We start from the raw sequence: 20819 nt of genomic DNA on the forward strand, positions 1-20819 counted from the left end.
TCAGTCATTTAGGGCAAGACTATCAGTCATTTAGTGTAAGACTATCAGTCATTTAGTGCAAGACTATCAGTCATTTAGTGCAAGACTATCAGTCATTTAGTGCAAAACTATCAGTCATTTAGTGTAAGACTATCAGTCATTTAGTGCAAGACTATCAGTCATTTAGGGCAAGACTATCAGTCATTTAGTGCAAGACTATCAGTCATTTAGTGCAAGACTATCAGTCATTTAGTGCAAGACTATCAGTCATTTAGGGCAAGACTATCAGTCATTTAGTGCAAGACTATCAGTCATTTAGTGCAAGACTATCAGTCATTTAGGGCAAGACTATCAGTCATTTAGTGCAAGACTATCAGTCATTTAGTGCAAGACTATCAGTCATTTAGTGTAAGACTATCAGTCATTTAGTGCAAGACTATCAGTCATTTAGTGCAAGACTATCAGTCATTTAGTGCAAGACTATCAGTCATTTAGTGTAAGACTATCAGTCATTTAGTGCAAGACAATCAGTCATTTAGTGCAAGACTATCAGTCATTTAGTGCAAGACTATCAGTCATTTAGTGCAAGACTATTAGTCATTTAGTGCAAGACTATCAGTCATTTAGTGCAAGACTATCAGTCATTTAGGGCAAGACTATCAGTCATTTAGTGTAAGACTATCAGTCATTTAGGGCAAGACTATCAGTCATTTAGTGCAAGACTATCAGTCATTTAGTGCAAGACTATTAGTCATTTAGTGCAAGACTATCAGTCATTTAGTGCAAGACTATCAGTCATTTAGTGTAAGACTATCAGTCATTTAGGGCAAGACTATCAGTCATTTAGTGCAAGACTATCAGTCATTTAGGGCAAGACTATCAGTCATTTAGTGCAAGACTATCAGTCATTTAGGGCAAGACTATCAGTCATTTAGTGCAAGACTATCAGTCATTTAGTGCAAGACTATCAGTCATTTAGGGCAAGACTATCAGTCATTTAGTGCGGGACTCTCAGTCCTTTAGGGCAAGACTATCAGTCATTTAGGGCAAGACTATCAGTCATTTAGTGCAAGACTATCAGTCATTTAGGGCAAGACTATCAGTCATTTAGTGCAAGACTATCAGTCATTTAGTGCAAAACTATCAGTCATTTAGTGTAAGACTATCAGTCATTTAGTGCAAGACTATCAGTCATTTAGTGCAAGACTATCAGTCATTTAGTGCAAGACTATCAGTCATTTAGTGCAAGACTATCAGTCATTTAGTGCAAGACTATCAGTCATTTAGTGCAAGACTATCAGTCATTTAGTGCAAGACTATCAGTCATTTAGGGCAAGACTATCAGTCATTTAGTGCAAGACTATCAGTCATTTAGTGCAAGACTATCAGTCATTTAGGGCAAGACTATCAGTCATTTAGTGCAAGACTATCAGTCATTTAGTGTAAGACTATCAGTCATTTAGTGCAAGACTATCAGTCATTTAGTGCAAGACTATCAGTCATTTAGGGCAAGACTATCAGTCATTTAGTGTAAGACTATCAGTCATTTAGGGCAAGACTATCAGTCATTTAGTGCAAGACTATCAGTCATTTAGTGTAAGACTATCAGTCATTTAGGGCAAGACTATCAGTCATTTAGGGCAAGACTATCAGTCATTTAGGGCAAGACTATCAGTCATTTAGGGCAAGACTATCAGTCATTTAGTGTAAGACTATCAGTCATTTAGGGCAAGACTATCAGTCATTTAGTGTAAGACTATCAGTCATTTAGGGCAAGACTATCAGTCATTTAGGGCAAGACTATCAGTCATTTAGTGTAAGACTATCAGTCATTTAGGGCAAGACTATCAGTCATTTAGGGCAAGACTATCAGTCATTTAGTGTAAGACTATCAGTCATTTAGGGCAGTGGTTCTCAAATTTTTTTCATTAAGTACCACCTCAGAAAAAAATGGTCTCCCCAAGTACCACCAAAATGAGCAGTATTGAAATAAAGTAGCGTAGTAGCCCAGTAAAGCAGCTACAACTCTGCACAGTTAAAAAAACGTGGCAGATTACCTCAGAAATATAGGCTAAAAGTCATATATGGAATATTATATACATATTTTTTGCTAAATTTTGAAATATGTAGCATATACATGACATATTTTATTCCTCCGCGTACCACTAGAAGGAAGCCTGCGTACCGCTAGTGGTACACGTACCACAGTTTGAGAACCACTGATTTAGGGCAAGACTATCAGTCATTTAGGGCAAGACTATCAGTCATTTAGTGCGGGACTCTCAGTCCTTTAGGGCGGGGCTATTGGTAATTTAGGGCAGGTTATAAGTCGTTTGGAGCGGGGCTATTATTAATTTAGAGTGGGAATATAAATACTTTAGAGTAGAGCTATTAGTAATTTAGGACTGAAACATATATCAGTCATTTAGGGCAGGACTATCAGTCATTTATGGGGGGTACTATTGGTAATTTAGGGCGTAACTATAACTCATTTAGGGCGGGGCTATTAGAAAATTAGGGCAGGACCATAAGTCACTTAGGGCGGGGCTATTTTTAATTTTATGGTGGGCTATAAATAATTAATGGCAGGACTATCAGTCCTTCAGGGTGGGAATAATAGTAATTTAGGACGGGCTATACATAATTTAGGTTGGGACTATCGGTCCTTTAGGGCAGGGCTATCATTAATTTAGGACTGGACTATCAGTCATTTTGGGTGGGGTTATAAGAAATTTAGGGAGGGGCTATTAGTAATTTTATGGCAAGCTATACGTAATTTAGGGCAGGGCTCTTAGTCCTTTAAGGCAGGGCTAAAAATAATTTAGGGTGGAGCTAAAAGTCATTTAGGGTGGGGTTATTAGAAATTTAGGGTGGGGCTATTAGTAACTTAGGGTAGGACTATCAGCTCTTTAGGGCAAAGCTTATCAGTGAGTGTCACATTTCTGCTATGAATTTATCCATTCATCAGTCTTTCTTCATTGTTTGCAACACTCGTCTTTCAACGATACAATCAGTTCCCAAGGAATGAAATCAAGCACCACGCTACATTTCTTCTAATTTCAGGACCATTTCAAGAGGATTTTTACCCAATGATTTTTTGACAGGGCTAGTCATGAAAAATTGAGAAACGTGATTGTCATGATAAATGTACCAGTACAACAGATTAAATCGAAAGCAAAAACAAACATCATTTTTTCAATGCATATATTCCAATGTATACTACGTTTCCCTTTTCTTTTGTGGTTGTTACACTAGCGAAATGTGATGCTGAAGCTGTGAAATACTGTCAAATTAAAATTCACTCAAAATTTGTAATTAGTAAGAAAGCGAGCAGCACTTTATAATATACTGTGTGTGACATTTGAATATTGAAGGATTGATGCAATATTTTCTTGTTAAAAATAAATGTTGTACAGTGCATGTTTATGACAAGAAATGTGTTTTGTTGACAGGGATATACTGCGTCAGGGCGGCTCGGCGGTGGACGCAGCCATCGCAGCACTTCTGTGCACTGGACTGGTCAACCCGCAGAGCATGGGCTTGGGCGGAGGCTCCATCTTTACCATTATGGACAACACAGGTACAGTATTACTGAACCCACAATCTCCCGAATTTCAGTAAAAATTGCATTAGTCGCGTGTTGTAATCACTGCTTTTTCATAAGTAATATACTAATACACATGCTATTCCTTACCTAGCTATTTACATTCACAGATCCATGTGTGTGTGTGTGTGTGTTTTGTTAAAAGAACACTCCACATTTTTTGTCTTCAAGAATGAAACAGCTGACTTCTTTCAGTTGATTTCTTGTTCTGGCAGGGTCAATGTTAGCTTTGTTTAGCATAATGAATTAAATGGCTGGGTCAATAGTGGCTAAGCTTAGCATAATGAATTGAATGACGGAGACAATTTTAGCATAGCTTAGCATGATGGATTTAATCTGTTTCAAGGTGGCAACTGAAAACTGCAGATTCTCATGTGCTGTGTAATATCACTCCACCTAGTGCGGCAGCAGAGTTTCTTGACTACTATGCCTAAATAAGAGTATAGTCCCTCGAATATTGGCCTAGAATAAATTAACTACACAATTAACACTACAGAAAGCTTTAACCCTTTCACAGACACGATCACACCGGTGTGATCAGTCTGGGCTGGTCCCTGAAGCATACAATCAATGAAATTTGTTGTTTTAATCACACCGGTGTGATTGTATGCTTCAGGGACCAGCCCAGACTGATCACACCGGTGTGATTAAAACAACAAATACCATTTATTTTAGGCATCAGACATTCAAATACACATAACTACAAGCAAAACATACCATTTAAGATCCTACCCAATTCACCTGTACCGCATGTCTTTGGACTTGTGGGGGAAACCGGAGAACCTGAAGGAAGCCCACGCCAACACGGGGAGAACATGCAAACTCCACACAGAAATGCCAACTGACCCAGCTGAGGCTCGAACCGGCAACCTTCTTGCTGTGAGCCACCGTGCCACCCCATATGCAGGCTAATTCCAATTTTTTGTCAAATATGTTGCATACGTCATAAATTGTATGTACAATCCAAACATGAATTTGTATGTCATATATGTAATTTGCATATATTGCCTTATATCAGATTTCTATTTGGGGAAGGTGTCTTGAGTAAAGAATGTTGCACAAACTGAAAGCGATTCAACCTGTTTTGCAGAATACTGGTGTTAGGTTCAGCAAAAACCCCCATTGGAGTTTTATTTTTATGTTTATTTTGGCTCTGTGATGGATAGTTTATTTCCCCTTACGCAAGCGAATGAGAGTACAATCCAGCATTCAAGATCACGGCTCACTGAACTTCACCAGAAATTTCAACGAAGACTAAACTGACTTGTTAGTTTATTCAGAATTTTTGTTTGTTTGTTTGTTTTTACAAATGAAGTTCTCTCTCTCTCTTTTTAAGGCAAAGTGAAAATCATCAGCTCAAGAGAAACAGTCCCGAAAGGAGTAAGAGGGGATTTGCTTAAAGATTGTCCAAGAGTATTGGCCATTGTCACAGGTAAATCTCCACCACATGAAAGCAGGGTAAAGCATTATCAGCCCCGCATTTAGACAGGAAAGTGAACGTGTTGACATTCAACCTCTTTAAAAAAAAGTTCACTTAATTATTAGCAGAAAATAACTCATTTTGCTTTTCTAAAATAATCTACAGAACTTCTTTTCCATTTTAAACAACTTTTGTCAAACGGAAAGAAGATGTTAAAGGTATTAACTGTAAAATATCTGTAAATTAGCAGTTTTCCAATTCTTCCAACAATTTTAAATCTTGAAAAGTGATTACCGGTAATTTTCCGGAAAGGTCTGTATGTGTGAAAGGGGCTAATAACTTACATACAGCACCTTTAAAGGCTAATTAAGTCAGGCAAGTCATTGGACAACAGTAATTTGCTTTGTAGACTATAAAAAAAAACTTAAGAGGACCCATAATATTCACCTTAGCAGATTTTTAAATTGTAAACATTTTGTTAACTCAAAAACAAAAAAACTGAAGAAAAATATAATAAATACTTTGAAAAAATAAGCTTGTGATTCCCGGTTAAACATCACTTGAGAAATATTTTTTAAATAATTACAATTTCACAGGAGGGTGAATAAATTTGCCTTCCTAAATCTTAAAACTTGGTTTACCGTAAAGATTTGTGTTGGGAAAACATGATATAATAAGTTAACTTAATAGCTTTTACAAATTTAAGTGGATTAAACATAAAACAATTAAATTGTCCCCCAAAACAACTGTGTTTGTGTTGATTCAGCTCAATTTAAATAAGTAGTTTGAACAAACAGCAAATGTCACTTTTTTTGAGTGTGGATAACATTGTGTGTTTCACTGAAGAAAGCAAGTGTTCGATGGCATGAGCGACTGATGACAACTTTATGTGGAATTCTAGATAGATTTTATCATCTCATGTAGGAGTATAATGCAGATACACAAATTACAATGGGCCATTGTGTTCATAAGAGGGGAATTCTGCTTTAGAGGGAACTATACTTAAGTGGACTTGTTTTGCTTGTTTTCTTTTTCCTGCAAAACCGAAACGATGATACTGGCTATTGCTAAACGTGTTTGTCCGACTTAAAAGATTATTCTCCTGATGCTGCATAGATTTAGAAAATGTTCACACACTGTTCGTGCCCTAATGCAGGTTTAATTGTGCGTATTAATGCTAATTATGTATTGCACTGATATTTGTGTTTCCCAGAGTTGCTCCAAATAAAGTCTGGTTTCCTTCACAAGCGGAATAGTTTGTGTGTTGATGTGAATAAAAACGAAACCTCGCTCTGTTGGTCTTTTTAATGCAATAACGTCCACTGAAAGCAAAACTAGAGCTTTTTAATGCTGGACTCTGATTTGGCAGTTGATGACAAATCTGATTGTGTAACATGTTAAAGCCAGAACATGAGCTGCGTTTGAGACACTTAAAGCAGGGGTTCTCAACTGGTTTGGCCATGGGACCCACATTTTTACATGGTCATCAAGCCGCGACCCAATTTTTTAGGAACTATAATACAATTTTAGCAATTATAATTAATTTGTATTTATTTGTTAACATACACAAGTAGAGATAAATCATAAGAAAATTACCAAGACTCACAAATAAACAATATTTTATTGCTGTCATTTAACAAAATGTATCAAATTATAGAAATATTACAAAGTAAAACGACAAAAACTGTAAACACTGGTTAGGGTAAGGAAAGGTTCAGTTACCATGAACTTAACTGAACTGTTAATAAAACATGTTGTCTGGTTTCTAAATGTCGTTTAAATGTAGAAGGTTTCATGCTCACTTTACATATTCAGGTTCGTACTTGCGCTTCGACATATTTGTTGCTGTAATTAAATGAAATTTCTTCCCCATATTTGTAAAGGTCTCATGTGTATCCCATATTTTTACATCCAAATATTGACAGGTTGTATGGTGGTGCATCAAAACAAAATAACAAGTATCTTTAAATAACAAAATAACAAGGCGTTTCTTTAAAATTGGTGCTTTTATGCCAGGCGTTTTGCAGCCTGTTTGAACTTTAAAGTTCATATTATGTCATTATTTAATTTTGTATACTTGCAGGCCTATTTTAATAAAATAGAAAAAAATATATGTAATAATTAAATATAAATCAAATGGTGGAAAATTATATATATATATATATATATATATATATATATATATATATATATATATATATAAAAATATATATATATATATATATATATATATATATATATATATATATAAATATATATATATATATAAATATATATATATATATATATATATATATATATATATATATATATATATATATATATATATATATACATACATACACATACAGTTGAAGTCAGAATTATTAGCCCCCCTGAAATTTAAGACCGCTTCTTTATTTTTTCCCTACTTTCTGTTTAACAGAGAGCAGATTTTTTTCAGCACATTCCTAATCATAATAGTTTTATTAACTCATTTCTAATAACTGATTTATTTTATCTTTGCCATGATGACAGTAAATAATATTTGACTAGATATTTTTAAAAATACTTCTATACAGCTTAAAGTGACATTTAAAGGCTTAACTAGGTTAATTAGGTTAACTAGGCAGGTTATGGTAATTAGGCAAGTTAATGTATAATGATGGTTTGTTCTGTAGCTTATCAAGAAAAATATATAGCTTAAAGGGGCTAATAATTTTTCTCCCTAAAATGGCGTTTAAAAAAATAAAAACTGCTTTTATTCTAGCCGAAATAAAACAAATAAGACTTTCTCCAGAAGAAAAAATATTATCAGACATACTGTGAAAATTTCCTTGCTCTGTTAAACATCATTTGGGAAATATTTTAAAAAGAAGAAAACAATTCGAAGGCGGCTAATAATTCTGATTTTAACTGTGTATATATATATATATATATATATATATATATATATATATATATATATATATATATATATATATATATATATATATACTTTTGTGAGGTAAAAAAAAATAAAAGGGGGGCCCTTAGATTTGCTATACCCCAGGGCCCAGTGCGTTCTTAATCTGGCCCTCATGATCACGTCAGCCCCAACTTCAGCTCAACTTTAACTCTGTCAAGCATTGACGGTGAAGTCCCATGTTAAACGGGCGTAAAGTCGCGCCAGACCATATGTGCGCGCTTGACACAGAAGTATAAATCAGCCTTAATAATCACTTCTGATGAGTGCTTGTAGAAGGGCTACTTTTTACTCATACTTTTTTGTATTAGTGTTTAGAACGGATACATACCTCCGCCGCTGAGACTGCAGCTCTGCACAAGACGTTTGGCCAGGGGAGAAATTAAAATGGTTGTACCCAACCGAGTATGGTTTCTCTCAAGGTTTTTTTTTCTTTACTCGCCAATCGGTGAAGGTTTTTTTTTCCCTCTCTGCTGTCGCCTCTAGCTTGCATGGTTTGGGATCGGTAGAGCTACACATTGATTAATTTGCTCTTCAGTGTTTGGACTCTTAGTAGTGATTATTAAACCACACTGAACCGAGCTAAACTGAACTGAACTTAAACACTAAAAACTGAACTACCCTGTTCCAAGTTACAATGACCATTAATGTGAAGCTGCTGTGACACAATCTATATTTTAAAAGCGCTATACAAATAAAGCTGAATTGAATTGAATACATTTACTCTACATTTTTTATTAAATATTGGTACTTGAGTATTAGGGGGTCACGATTCCGATTTTAAATTGAAAATGATCAAAATTCATGCTCAATCTCGATTATCGAATAAAAAAAAAAATGGAATCGTCAATGCTGCCACGCCCTCATCAGCTTGGCTTGCCAAGCAAAAAAAAAAACACACGCTTGTGCTGCGAGTCAACCTAACTGCTACAACAAACAGCCAAAAGATAGCATGGCTATTGCAGACGCAGGAGACCTGTTGACAGAACTCTTTCACTGAAGTCGCCGGTGTGGAAGTATTTAGAATTTCCAGTGAGTTATGTTGACAACGTTCGTGTTGTAGCCAAAAAAAATTTAAATAAATTAGACAGTTTGCAAGCTCATTTTTCAAGCTTTTCAAGCTTCTTTTTTAAATCGAGAATCGAATCGTGACTTTAGATTTGAAAATGTAATCGAATCGAGGATTTGGAGGATCGTGACACCCTTATTGACTATGGTTTTTCAGTTGTCTTACTACTGTTTATCTGTCCTCATGACTCACAGGTAGTCAATGGATCGGTGTACCTGGAGAGATTCGCGGCTACGAAGAGGCTCATCGACTGTATGGAAAGCTGCCATGGTACAAACTGTTCGAACCTTCCATCAAACTAGCGCGAGAGGGATTCCCGATGCCAGAATACCTCAGTCAATTCATACAGCATGCCTATATTAAGCAGATTCTGTTCTCGGGAACTGGACTCTGGTACTGTATCTTCTCCAGACAAACAAATACATACTATTGTGTACACCGCTGTTTGTTATGACTGACATGTCAATCTGATAGTTTATTTAAGGGCAGAAGTGTCACGAACCTAGAAAAGCATTCCTAATGAGCATCACAGAAGTAGGTTATTATTAGCCGTAGGCAAACCACAGGAAATATAAAACCTCTTTCACTGTTTTGTAAAGAGATACTCTCTCCTGCAGGAATCAACATATCTCAATTTGTTAAATACCTTTATATATTGGGTAAACATTTCATGAATTATGCACTGTAACATATCTTAAAGACTTCTTAAAACAATCAATAATTTCATTCAGCGTTTTTATGTATTAAATTCATACGGTAAAGACTTATTCATTTAGAATCATTTTTATTTTACATAAATTCTGTTTTAACTTTCTATTCATCCAAAAAAACCTGTTTCAAATGCATCACTGTTTCGACAATCCTAAATAGATTACATTTTTTGTTGTTTTTTTAAATAATAAATCGTACATAATACATAATAATACATAATAAATATATGATAAAAAAAAGTCTTGTCGCCTATCCAAGTTTTAACAAATAATATCTTGACTTCTAGTTGATCATTTGGTATCAGAGGTGGCTTACAGGTACATGAAAGGCCTCCAGATGACGCTTATTTTAGCTAAATCAAATATGATCATGTCTTGATTTTTAATGATTTAATCAGGACAGTAAGGTCTGACTTTGCTTAGACAAAAGTCTCATCACTGAACAGAAATAATGTCCAGTATAGAATATAAAGTCCTGCTGCAGTGGAGACAGAATGAATATTGTGTCTGACTCCATCATGAGCTTGGAGGACTGCATCCATACATCTCTGCACTGACTCAAATCACTGATTAATAAAGTCATCTGAAATGGCAAAGAAAGCGTTCTTGCAGGACTTCCAGAGTTCATCAAGACACTTTGGGTTCATCTTTAATGTCTCCTCCTTCATCTTACCCCAGACATGCTCAATAATGTTCATGTCTGGTGACTGGGCTGGCCAATCCTGAAGCAGCTTGACCTTCTTTACTTTCAGGAGCTTTGATGTGGAGGCTGAAGTATGAGGAGGAGCACTATCCTGCTGAAGAATTTGCCCTCTCCTGTGGTTTGTAATGTAATGAGCAGCACAAATGTCTTGATACCTCAGGCTGTTGATGTTGCAGATCTCTCGCATGCCCCCATACTGAATGCAACCCCAAACCATTTCTCCTTCACCAAACTTGATTCTATGAGAATCTTGAGTTCATGTGGTGTAGTATTGTGTGGAGTATATTAGTATTGGTGGAGTATTTGTGATGATTGAGACAGTTGAACAGATGATTCATCTGACCTTCTGCCACTTTTCCAAATGATCAACTAGATATCAAGTTATTCTTTGTTGCTCCTACAACTGGGATTAACGACAAGACTTTTGTCAGATACATACATACAATTAATTCATATTTATTTATTATTTGTACCATTTTAACTACCAGACCTGCATGGTCTTTGTTTTACCCATAAACAAAGCATACAGTAAATGAATAAAGATAAGTTAAATACATATATACCACCTGTGAATCACTTTTTCCGCAGGACTCGTAAATATGTAGTGATCTGTGTCGTTATAATGGCGTCGGTAAAAAAGGTGCAGAAAAAAATGTGGAACGTTTTCATTCTAAAAGGCCATTTACAAACTAAGACCTATTAGTGTAAACAGGGCCTGAGTGTGTGTTTTTTCGCGAGCGGATTTGCAACGGGGGAGGGGCGGAAGATGGAAATGCCGGCTCAACGTCGGGGTGTGTCGGCCATGGCATCGTCTATCGGCCCAACCCTAATATATATATATATATATATATATATATATATATATATATATATATATATATATTCATTTCTAATAACGTATGTATATATATATATATACAGTTGAAGTCAGAATTATTAGCCCCCTTTTTATTTTTTCCCCAATTTCTGTTTAACTGAGAGAAGATTCTTTCAAAACATTTATAAACATAATAGTTTTATTAACTCATTTCTAATAACTGGTTTATTTTATCTTTGCCATGACGACAGTAAATAATATTTGATTAGATATATCAAGATACTTCTATACAGCTTAAAGTGACATTTAAAGGCTTAACTATGTTAATTAGGTTAACTAGGCAGGTTAGGGTAATTAAGCAAGTTATTGTATAATGATGGTTTGTTCTGTAGACTATCGAAACAAAATATAGCTTAAAGGGGCTAATAATATTGTCCTTAAAATGGTGTTTAAAAAATTAATAACTGCATTTATTCTAGCTCAAATAAAACAAATAAGACTTTCTCCAGAAGAAAAAATATTATCCGACATACTGTGAAAGTTTCCTTGCTCTGTTAAACATCATTTGGGAAATATTTAAAAAAGGGGAAAAAATGCCATGGGGGGCTATTAATTCTGACTTCAACTGTATATACACAAACATACACACATATAATTGTTAATATATTCATTTTTATTACTATATAGCAGATATTAAAAAATGAAAAAGAATTGAACACATTAATATTTTTATCAGAAAACTCATTTTTAAAGGTGGTGATGACCTGAAATGTCAGCACTTACTCCTTGAGTCATTGCTATTACACAACTTTCAAAACTCACACAGTTTCAATTTACTAGAACTTTTATGTTAAGCTGCTTTGACACAATCTACATTTTAAAAGTGCTTTAGAAATAAAGATGAATTGAATTAAATACTAACTTTTATTTTTATGTTTGAATTATTTGGGTTTTACCGAAATCTGGGTCTATTTCATGCCAATATATAATATATTTACCAGAAAATACCATGAGGTGAATTTTTGCATATTAGTATTTACAGATATTAGTATATGTTTGCACAATTATCTGAATGAATATGTGTGTGTGTGTGTAATTTAATCCAGACATGTTCTTGGCAGCTCTCATCACATTTTCTTCACCTCGTTGGCTTATGTTACTTGTAGAATAGGCATGAGCATGTTTGTTTCATTCAGTTCAGTTTTTCTGTCTGCTTTTGCTCATGTTTTGTTGTGTGTGTCTATATATTCTCTAGTGAACTGTTCTGCAAAAACAATAACACAGAAGTCTTGGGCCCAGGGGACACGCTGAAGTTCCCTCAACTCGCGAAAACTCTGGAAACCATTGCCAAAGAAGGAGCAGATGCCTTCTACTCTGGAAAAATAGCCAAGGATTTGATACAGGATATACAAGCTAGAAGTACGGATAGTTTATAAACACACTGCACTTGGTGTAATCAAACCAGAAAAAAATATGTAGATTTTTTTTGTCAGGTGTGCTTGTTCAGTTTACATACATGTGTTTTTTCTTCTTCTTCAGATGGAGCATTATCATTAGATGATCTGAAGGATTTTAAGGTCAGAGTCAGTGACCCGTGGACTGTAGATTTGGGGGAATATAAGATGCACTTCCCTCCTCCACCAGCAGGAGGAGCGATACTCAGCTTCATCCTCAAACTAATGCACGGTATGCTACAAATTCAGACTTGGATTTGCAAGCTGAGACAAAGTGCACTTAATTAAGCTAGTGACATCACTGTGAGGAGTAGGATCAGGGGTGGTGTTAGGTGTGCGCATTAAAAAGCATTGCATGTAGCTCACCTTGTAACTGGGGAGAGGGGGGGCGAAGCAGTGGTGCAGTAGGTAGCGCTGTCGCCTCAAAGCAAGAAGCCTCAGCTCAGTTGGTGTTTCTGTGTGGAGTTTGCATGTTCTCCCTGCGTTCGCGTGGGTTTCCTCTGAGTGCTCCGGTTTCCCCCACAGTCCAAAGACATGCAGGTACAGGTGAATTGGGTAGGCTAAATTGTCCATAGTGTATGAGTGTGTGTGTGAATGTGTGTGTGTGGATGTTTCACAGAGATGGGTTGCGGCTGGAAGGGCATCCGCTGCGTAAAAACTTGCTGGATAAGTTGGTGGTTCATTCCGCTGTGGTGACCCCTGATTAATAAAGGGACTAAGCCGACAAGAAAATGAATGAATGAATGCTTAAAGGGGCTAATAATTTTGTCCTTAAAAAGGGTGTTTAGAAAATTAAAAACTGCTTTTATTTTAGCCGAAATAAAACAAATAAGACTTTCTTCAGAGGAAAAAATATTATCAGACATACTGTGAAAATTTCCTTGCCCTGTTAAACATAATTTGGGAAATATTTAAAAAAAAAAAGAAAAAATTCAAAGAGGGGCTAATAATTCTGACTTCAACTGTGGATGGATGGACGGATAGACGGACGGATGTAGATAGATAGATAGATAGATAGATAGATAGATAGATAGATAGATAGATAGATAGATAGATAGATAGATAGATAGATAGATAGATAGATAGATAGATAGATAGATAGATGGATAGATATTATGATGATATTATATTATTATTCCCAATATTATGATGTATCATTACTCATTTAATCATACTACAATTGGGCACAATAATTATTTTTCAAAATACTATATAGTAGGGATGTAACGGTATCAGAATTTTACGGTACGGTAATACCTCGGTATGAATGTCACAGTACGGTATTTATTGAATAATTTACAGGAAAAAACAAAACTTATGAAAATACTCCAAAAAAGTGCCAAAAGTGTCAATGACATACAAATTAGCCATCTATCTGTAAGCTTTGAAACAGGAACTTCAATTTTAATAACAAAAAAATTATTAAACCATGTAAAAAAATAAAGTTTCAATTTAGTATTGTTGAAAACTCATCACATTCAACATTTAATCACTCACTCACTTAGATAGAGATGGGTTTTAAGGAAAATGATCATATAAATATAATCTGGTAAAAGCTGGTATCTCTGGGCATTTACAATGTCCCCTGCAACAGAAAAAAAACCCTCTCATTTGGGACTGAGGTTTCTGGGACAGAGAGATGTGACTTGGCCCAGGTTGACAGCAGTGGGTAACGCTGTGCATTGTCTTTCCCCCACTTGAGAGGACAAGCCATGAGTGTGATAGAGGTCTCATGTCTGTATCAATCTGAACAGTGTGCTGTGTCACACCCTCCGTCCCGCCCTTCAGTAGGCGCGCGACAACACCGCTCTTGAGTATGCGCGCTCAACCCCCCCTCCCCACTTTACAGTACGCGTGCGACAACACAGCTGATCAGAACGCGCGCAACAACACCGCTATTCAGAACGCGCGCGACAACACCGCTATTCAGTACACGTGCGGAGACAACACCCGCTTCAGGTTCGATCATTTCCAGCTCTTTTTGATCCCCGCTTCTAGCAGCACACTCCATTTCCTGCTTTACTGTATCTGTAGCGACAACAGACCGAAAGGGATTATGGCCACCCCTGGGCTGATGGGAATTGTAGTTTTCGCTACCTCCCGTTCGCTTCATTCGCCTGAGCAAATTTTCTCAGAAGACCTATAGTTTTATTGAGTCATGCGACTACGGTAATATCGAAAAAAATTAATATTGCGGTATGACGGTATTTACAATACCGTTACATCCCTACTATATAGGATAAATTATAGCAAATTGGGTCTAACCACTTGTCTTATTTCCCAGCTGTGATCCATTAATATTCAAAATTTGTTTTCTTTTTATTCTTAGAGTTTGGCCTTTCTCCAGCCTCCATCCAAGGCGACCAGAAAAACTTGACTTTGCATCGGTATATAGAAGCGGTCAAGTTTGCAAACGGCCAGAGACGTTTCCTTAAAGACCCCGAGTTCAACTCTGGAGATGTAAGCATTCAACTTTACTTAACATACTGCAGAGAGATCATATTAAAGAGGCCACGATATGCTATTTATTTCATTTAGAAAATGTCCACACAAACACAGGAATTAAAAAAAAAAAGTTCTTTAAATATATTTCTGTCTACATGAAAACGCAAAATGCACTGTGATGCATGTTAAGTGCACTCCGAACCAACAGGTGGCGATAACTAGGGATTGTTGACATGAAACTGACATTTCAACACAGTTTTGAGATCCCTGTGTCTGAAGCCGCATACTTCCATACAATACAGTATGCTAAAATCATTAAAATCAGCCGAGTAGTATGTCAGAATTCATAGAATTCGAAAATCAGTATGCAAGACATACCCGGATGACTTACTACTTCTGGTGAGATTCTGAAGTGCGCATCTCATGCATGCTGCGCTATCCCATGATGCCTTGCGAGAGAATTAATGAATAGGAGTGAAGCAGCGCAACTGACGCAGGTAGGTCACATGATCATGACGAAATGACAGATGTAATATGTCCGAATTCCATTCATACTGAATAGAACATATTTTTCTAACGGCCGAGTTGTACGTTTAAATTCAAATGCAGTGCCTACTGAGGCGGTTTCGGACGCAGCCTAAAGTGTTTCGATACACCACCAAAGCATGACCCCAAACAACCCACGTCAGGTCACGTAACTAAAGTAATTCGTAACACCCAGGTCACATGACTAAAGCAATTCAAAGCATCATACATTTCAGAAGTGTTTTAAAAAGACATTTAAGTGTTCAAACAGATGTCATACCAATGTTAAAACAAAACATGTTACGAGAACAGAGCATTTAAAAATAACGTCTATAGCTGCATCACGCTCGATTCGAAACCAGTCTCTGCATGCTAGTCAGAAATTCTCACCACTTCTCTAAAACAGTAGTTCTCAAAGTGGGGATCGGGACAATGAAAGGGGGGGGGGGGTCTATTTATTTTTATTAAACCATAAAAATTAATATATTTTATCCGCCTACTAAAAAGAAAAACAATAGTCCTTTATAGTTACTATATACTACATCAGGGGTGACCAACCCTGTTCCTGGAGATCGACCTTCCTGCAGATTTTAGTTGCAACCCATATCAAACACACCTGCCTTTAATTATCAAGTGCTGTTCAGGTCTTAATTAATTGGTTCAGGTGTGTTTGATCAGGGTTGGAGCTGAAGGTCGATCTCCAGGAACAGGATTGAGCACCACTGTACTATGTAGTTACTATAGTAGCTCACTAGTTCTATTGGATTGTGACCCCTGGGGTAATTACATTATATTAAAGACACAGCAATAGCGTCAGATACAGCAGATTGATTTTATAAAACCAGGTTAAACTTTGACACATAAAAAAATTAAACGAAGAATAGACTTGGGTCTGTTGGTGTGTGCGCCATTGCATGCAAGGTTTCTGTATTTATAACCACGTCAGAGGATATTGGGGGTCGCGAGTCACTGGCATTGTTATTTTGGGGGTCGTGGGCTGAAAAGATTGGGAACCCCTGCTCTAAACCACTTGAAACCTCAATTCTACAATGAGGGGATACAACTCCTTTATTTGCGTAACTGTTTCTTTGCTGAAGCTGTTCCAAAGCAATATATAAAGAATGACCACTAAGTGTCACTGTAGAGACGCGTTTCAAAATATTTCGAAGCTTTAGCCCCTTTCACACAGTGATACCGGTAAATATCCGGAAAATTTACGGAACGACTTTACCGGTAAATTCAAAAAAGCGCTGTTCACACAGGCGAGACGTTACGGAATTTTTCCAAAAAAGACCGTTCACACATCCATTCCAAAATACCGGTAAATTCTGACATCATTAACCAGAAATGACCTCTTAACGGCTGCGCTTGTGTTTGTAAACATTTGACTACATCACAAACTCTGTGGATCGAGTATTGTGAACAGCTTCGATGGAAATATAGAGGAACACTTTCGCATGTCGAGATGATATGCATGTGTGCTGGCAGCCCGGCACTCATGGGCTGCTTTTCGGGCACACTGCTCGAAGCAACTGAAGGAAGCAGAGCTTGAAGGTAAACAAACAACGGCTTATCATAAGCATCTTATCGATGATTATTTACACAGTTGGCATTAAGATGAACATATAAGCATTATCTGACTAATTTCTAGCAGCTAAATGTGTCTGGAAAAATATTCAAAGGCTTTTATTCTCATAAACCGCGTGGGAGTGAATGCGTCTGACTGTTCTGATTGGCTAAGGTAGACGTCTCACGTCAGCACGTTCTAGACGTGCACACGCTCCTTCCGGCAATCTTCCCTCTGCGTTTACACAGCGCAGCATTCCGGCAAAGTTACAACTTCTCTTTCCGGAAAATAGCCGGAACGAATTTACCGGTATTTTCAAAAAGAGTCTGTTCACACATACAGACCTTTCCGGAAAATTACCAGCAATTTTCCGGAAAGGTCTGTATGTGTGAAAGGGGCTTTTGACACACTTGCTTTATCAGTTTCAGTGTCACGATGCCTCGCTCTGCCCACCACTAGCGGTAATGACACTTTTATGCTGGGATCACACCTAGCAGAATTAAGTTTTGTATAATTCATGAGTAAATTGCTTACAAATCAAATGAAAAAGTAAGAACAGATGCAGATTACCATCAATATGCCATGCATTTTTTTTACGAACATGTGGATATTGCCTCATTTGCATCTTCCGCATTTGTTGTGAACCCAGCCATGTTGGCCAATGACAAAGGAGAAAACAGCATGCAGCTGCACACATTGACATCACAAGGCAAAAACTACGTTTGTAGTGTGCACACAACCACACTGCACCCAGAGTTTCTAAAAAATTATTCACCCTGGCCAGACTTTTTAGAAAGTTTCGGTTGCAGTCATCCAATACTGAGTTTAAGTCATTCATTCACTTCCTTTTTGGCTTAGTCCCTTTAATAATCAGGGGTCGCCACAGCGTATTAAGAAAAGGGATGCAGTGACACGCAGTCCAATATTTCGCTAAACAGATCCACAACTTTTGACACTCATAAATGACCATAAAAGTCCACTGTTGCCAACTATTTTCAACAAAAAGGCGCTAAGCTCTGAACGAAAAGTCATTAAAAGTCACTAGATTATGTCATACGTTAATTTGCATATTACTGACATCATCACGTTCTACCATTTCAGTTTGTTTAACAGCCTATGGTATTTATATTTGCATTACACTTGCATAAGCATGTCTATTTAACTAAATGTATTGCTCTTTGATTACAGTATATCAATATAGATGTGTGGTGAATTTGCAGTAATCTCTCAGACGTAATAAACTCTTAACAAGTTCTGAAACTCTCACTTAAAATATCTGTGATTGTGAACATGAAAAGAATAAACGGCCATATTAAATTGTTAAAATAAAGGAGAAGCAGATCGGTTTGACTGTACAAGGGAAATACCTTCACACTGCCGGTGCTAAATCATTGGCCGTTGGTACGCACAGGGGCCGCCTGTCAGTGCTCTAAGGCGGGGGAGGGGCCAGCGGCATCACCTGTAGCTCAGTGAGAAGAGTAGAGACGGTACAGTACGGACAGTGTAAAAAATCTCCAGTAACACACCAAAAAAGTCACTAGATTTGTCGCTAGTTTTTTTTTTTTTTTAATTTGTCTCTAAGGGGGTCTGAAAAGTCGCTAAATCTAGCAACAAAGTCGCTTAGTTGGCAACACTGTAAAAGTCCTCGTGCTGAAGGTATTAGGATTTTTCCTGAAGGTAGACACTTGGACAAGTGATAAAAAAAAATTGTGATATAATAATAATAAATAAAAATAAATTTTTCTCTAGAAGAAAAAATGTTACAGGAAAAACTGAAACTTTGCTCTGTTTAACATCACTTTGGAATCAGTTTTTAAAAATGGGCTAATAATTTAGCCTTAAACTGTACATTCACAAATATATTGAGTAAAAAGCCATAAAGCATTATGAAAGGCAATAAAGTCCATATTTCTAATACCGCCTTTAGTAGCTGATGCCTCTAATATAGTATTAACTCTGGAAATGTTAATGAACTCTTATGAACTATTGTCTACTTAGAGACTGTTTTCATATCAACTCAAGTAGACAGCAAATATAGTCTAGTTTCAGTTTTACCCTGAGTTACACCCCCAGTTTACCCACATTACACCCTAAAGAAAAACATTACAACATATTTTATGGTCGCTTAAACATACATACACACACACACACACACACACACACATACACACACACAAAGAGAATCAGACTTTCTCATGGGCCTCATTTTGCTGCAGTTATATTTGCTATTATTGGCTGTATCATTAAAAATAACCACTGGAAGTCATAGTGTACAGTTGAGTAAACACTATTAAGGGCCGGATGTTTTTTTATGTGACGTCAAAAGCAACTATGCATGCAGTTTTCCTTGAAAATGAAATCAAAATGTTAGCAGAGCATACACTCAAAGCAAGTACACTGAACAAAATGATTCATTGGATTTATTACATTCTTTTTTTAGTGATTGCAAACAATTTATATGGCCAGAATTTAAACCTTGTGCACTGTTTAAGTTTACTACCCTTTATATATATATATATATATATATATATATATATATATATATATATATATATATATATATACTCAATGTGTGTTTAAATTCAGCTCATATAAATAGTTTGCAACCATTTGCCTTTAGATTTCACTGAAGAAAAACAGAAGAAACTAAACTCTTCTGTATCAGATTGTGGCACATTTATTCTTGTTTTTCTTGTGCCGTGTGAATGCAGATGAAGTCCGTCACAGATGAGAAGTTTATTAAGCAGATCCGAGCTCTGATTACTGACAGCGGCACACATGAGGACTCTTATTACAACATTACGCCGGCTGTGGATCGCTTTGGGACCACGCATGTCTCAGTGCTGGCAGCAGATGGCAGTGCAGTTTCAGTCACCAGCACCATCAACCACATGTGAGAAATCCACAGCACTTTTACATGCACTCGACATCTGGAGGAAACTGCTTCAGAGTTTATAGCAGGGACAACATTCTCTGATCACCATTTAAGTTAAGACATTAAACACATTACAGAGATAGTTCACCCAAAACCGAACATTCTGTCATCATTTTCTCACCCTCTACTTGTTCAAAATTAATTTGAGTTCTTTACGTTGAACACAAAAGAAGATATTTTGAAGAATGCTGGGGATCATTGACTTCCATACATCGATTTTCCCACTATTGTAGTCATTGGGTGCAACTAGCATTCTTCAAACCATTTTCTTTTGTGTTAAACAAGAGAAAGAACATTTTTTTAATAAATAAATGTTTTAAAATAAATGTTTTAAACCACACGAGAGAGCATAAATGACGAGGCAATTTATATTCCAGAGAGAACTATTCCTGCTGAAAATTCAGCGTTGCTTTACAAGAGTTACTAATTTCACTTTTTAAAATGCAGTTTTTATTTGGCAAGGACATATTGATTTCTTTTTTTTTTTTTTATCAAAAATGACTCAGGTCAAGTCAGGGATGTTAAACTCAATTCCTGGAGGGCCGCAGCTCTGCACAGTTTAGTTCCAACACTAACTAAACACACCTGATCAAACTAATCGAGTCCTTCAGGCTTGTTTGAAACCTACAGGTAAGTGTGTTGGAGCA

General features: G+C 36.5%; 2 protein-coding genes across 3 annotated transcripts in view; one reads left to right on the top strand and one right to left on the bottom strand.

The window, feature by feature from the left end:
* cabp1b (calcium binding protein 1b) overlaps nt 1–20819 on the bottom strand; it is a 206213-nt gene that overhangs the window by 167860 nt on the left and 17534 nt on the right. The window lies entirely within an intron of this gene.
* ggt5b (gamma-glutamyltransferase 5b) overlaps nt 1–20819 on the top strand; it is a 56281-nt gene that overhangs the window by 18524 nt on the left and 16938 nt on the right. Inside the window, exons 2-8 of one of the 2 annotated variants that reach the window (XR_015501534.1) lie at nt 3432–3559; nt 4920–5015; nt 9211–9409; nt 12502–12665; nt 12786–12932; nt 15030–15160; nt 19949–20678. Coding sequence is in view for 1 of the 2 variants with exons in the window: in XM_087271399.1 (XP_087127525.1) it covers nt 3432–3559; nt 4920–5015; nt 9211–9409; nt 12502–12665; nt 12786–12932; nt 15030–15160; nt 19949–20130 (1047 nt within the window). In the remaining variant the exon portion in view is untranslated. The remainder of the gene's footprint in view (nt 1–3431; nt 3560–4919; nt 5016–9210; nt 9410–12501; nt 12666–12785; nt 12933–15029; nt 15161–19948; nt 20679–20819) is intronic. The other variant, XM_087271399.1, reaches the window with a different exon arrangement.

This window comes from Danio rerio, chromosome 10, assembly GCF_052040795.2.
Source record: "Danio rerio strain M-AB ecotype USA chromosome 10, GRCz13ab, whole genome shotgun sequence".
In the NCBI taxonomy this organism is placed as follows: Eukaryota; Metazoa; Chordata; class Actinopteri; order Cypriniformes; family Danionidae; genus Danio; species Danio rerio.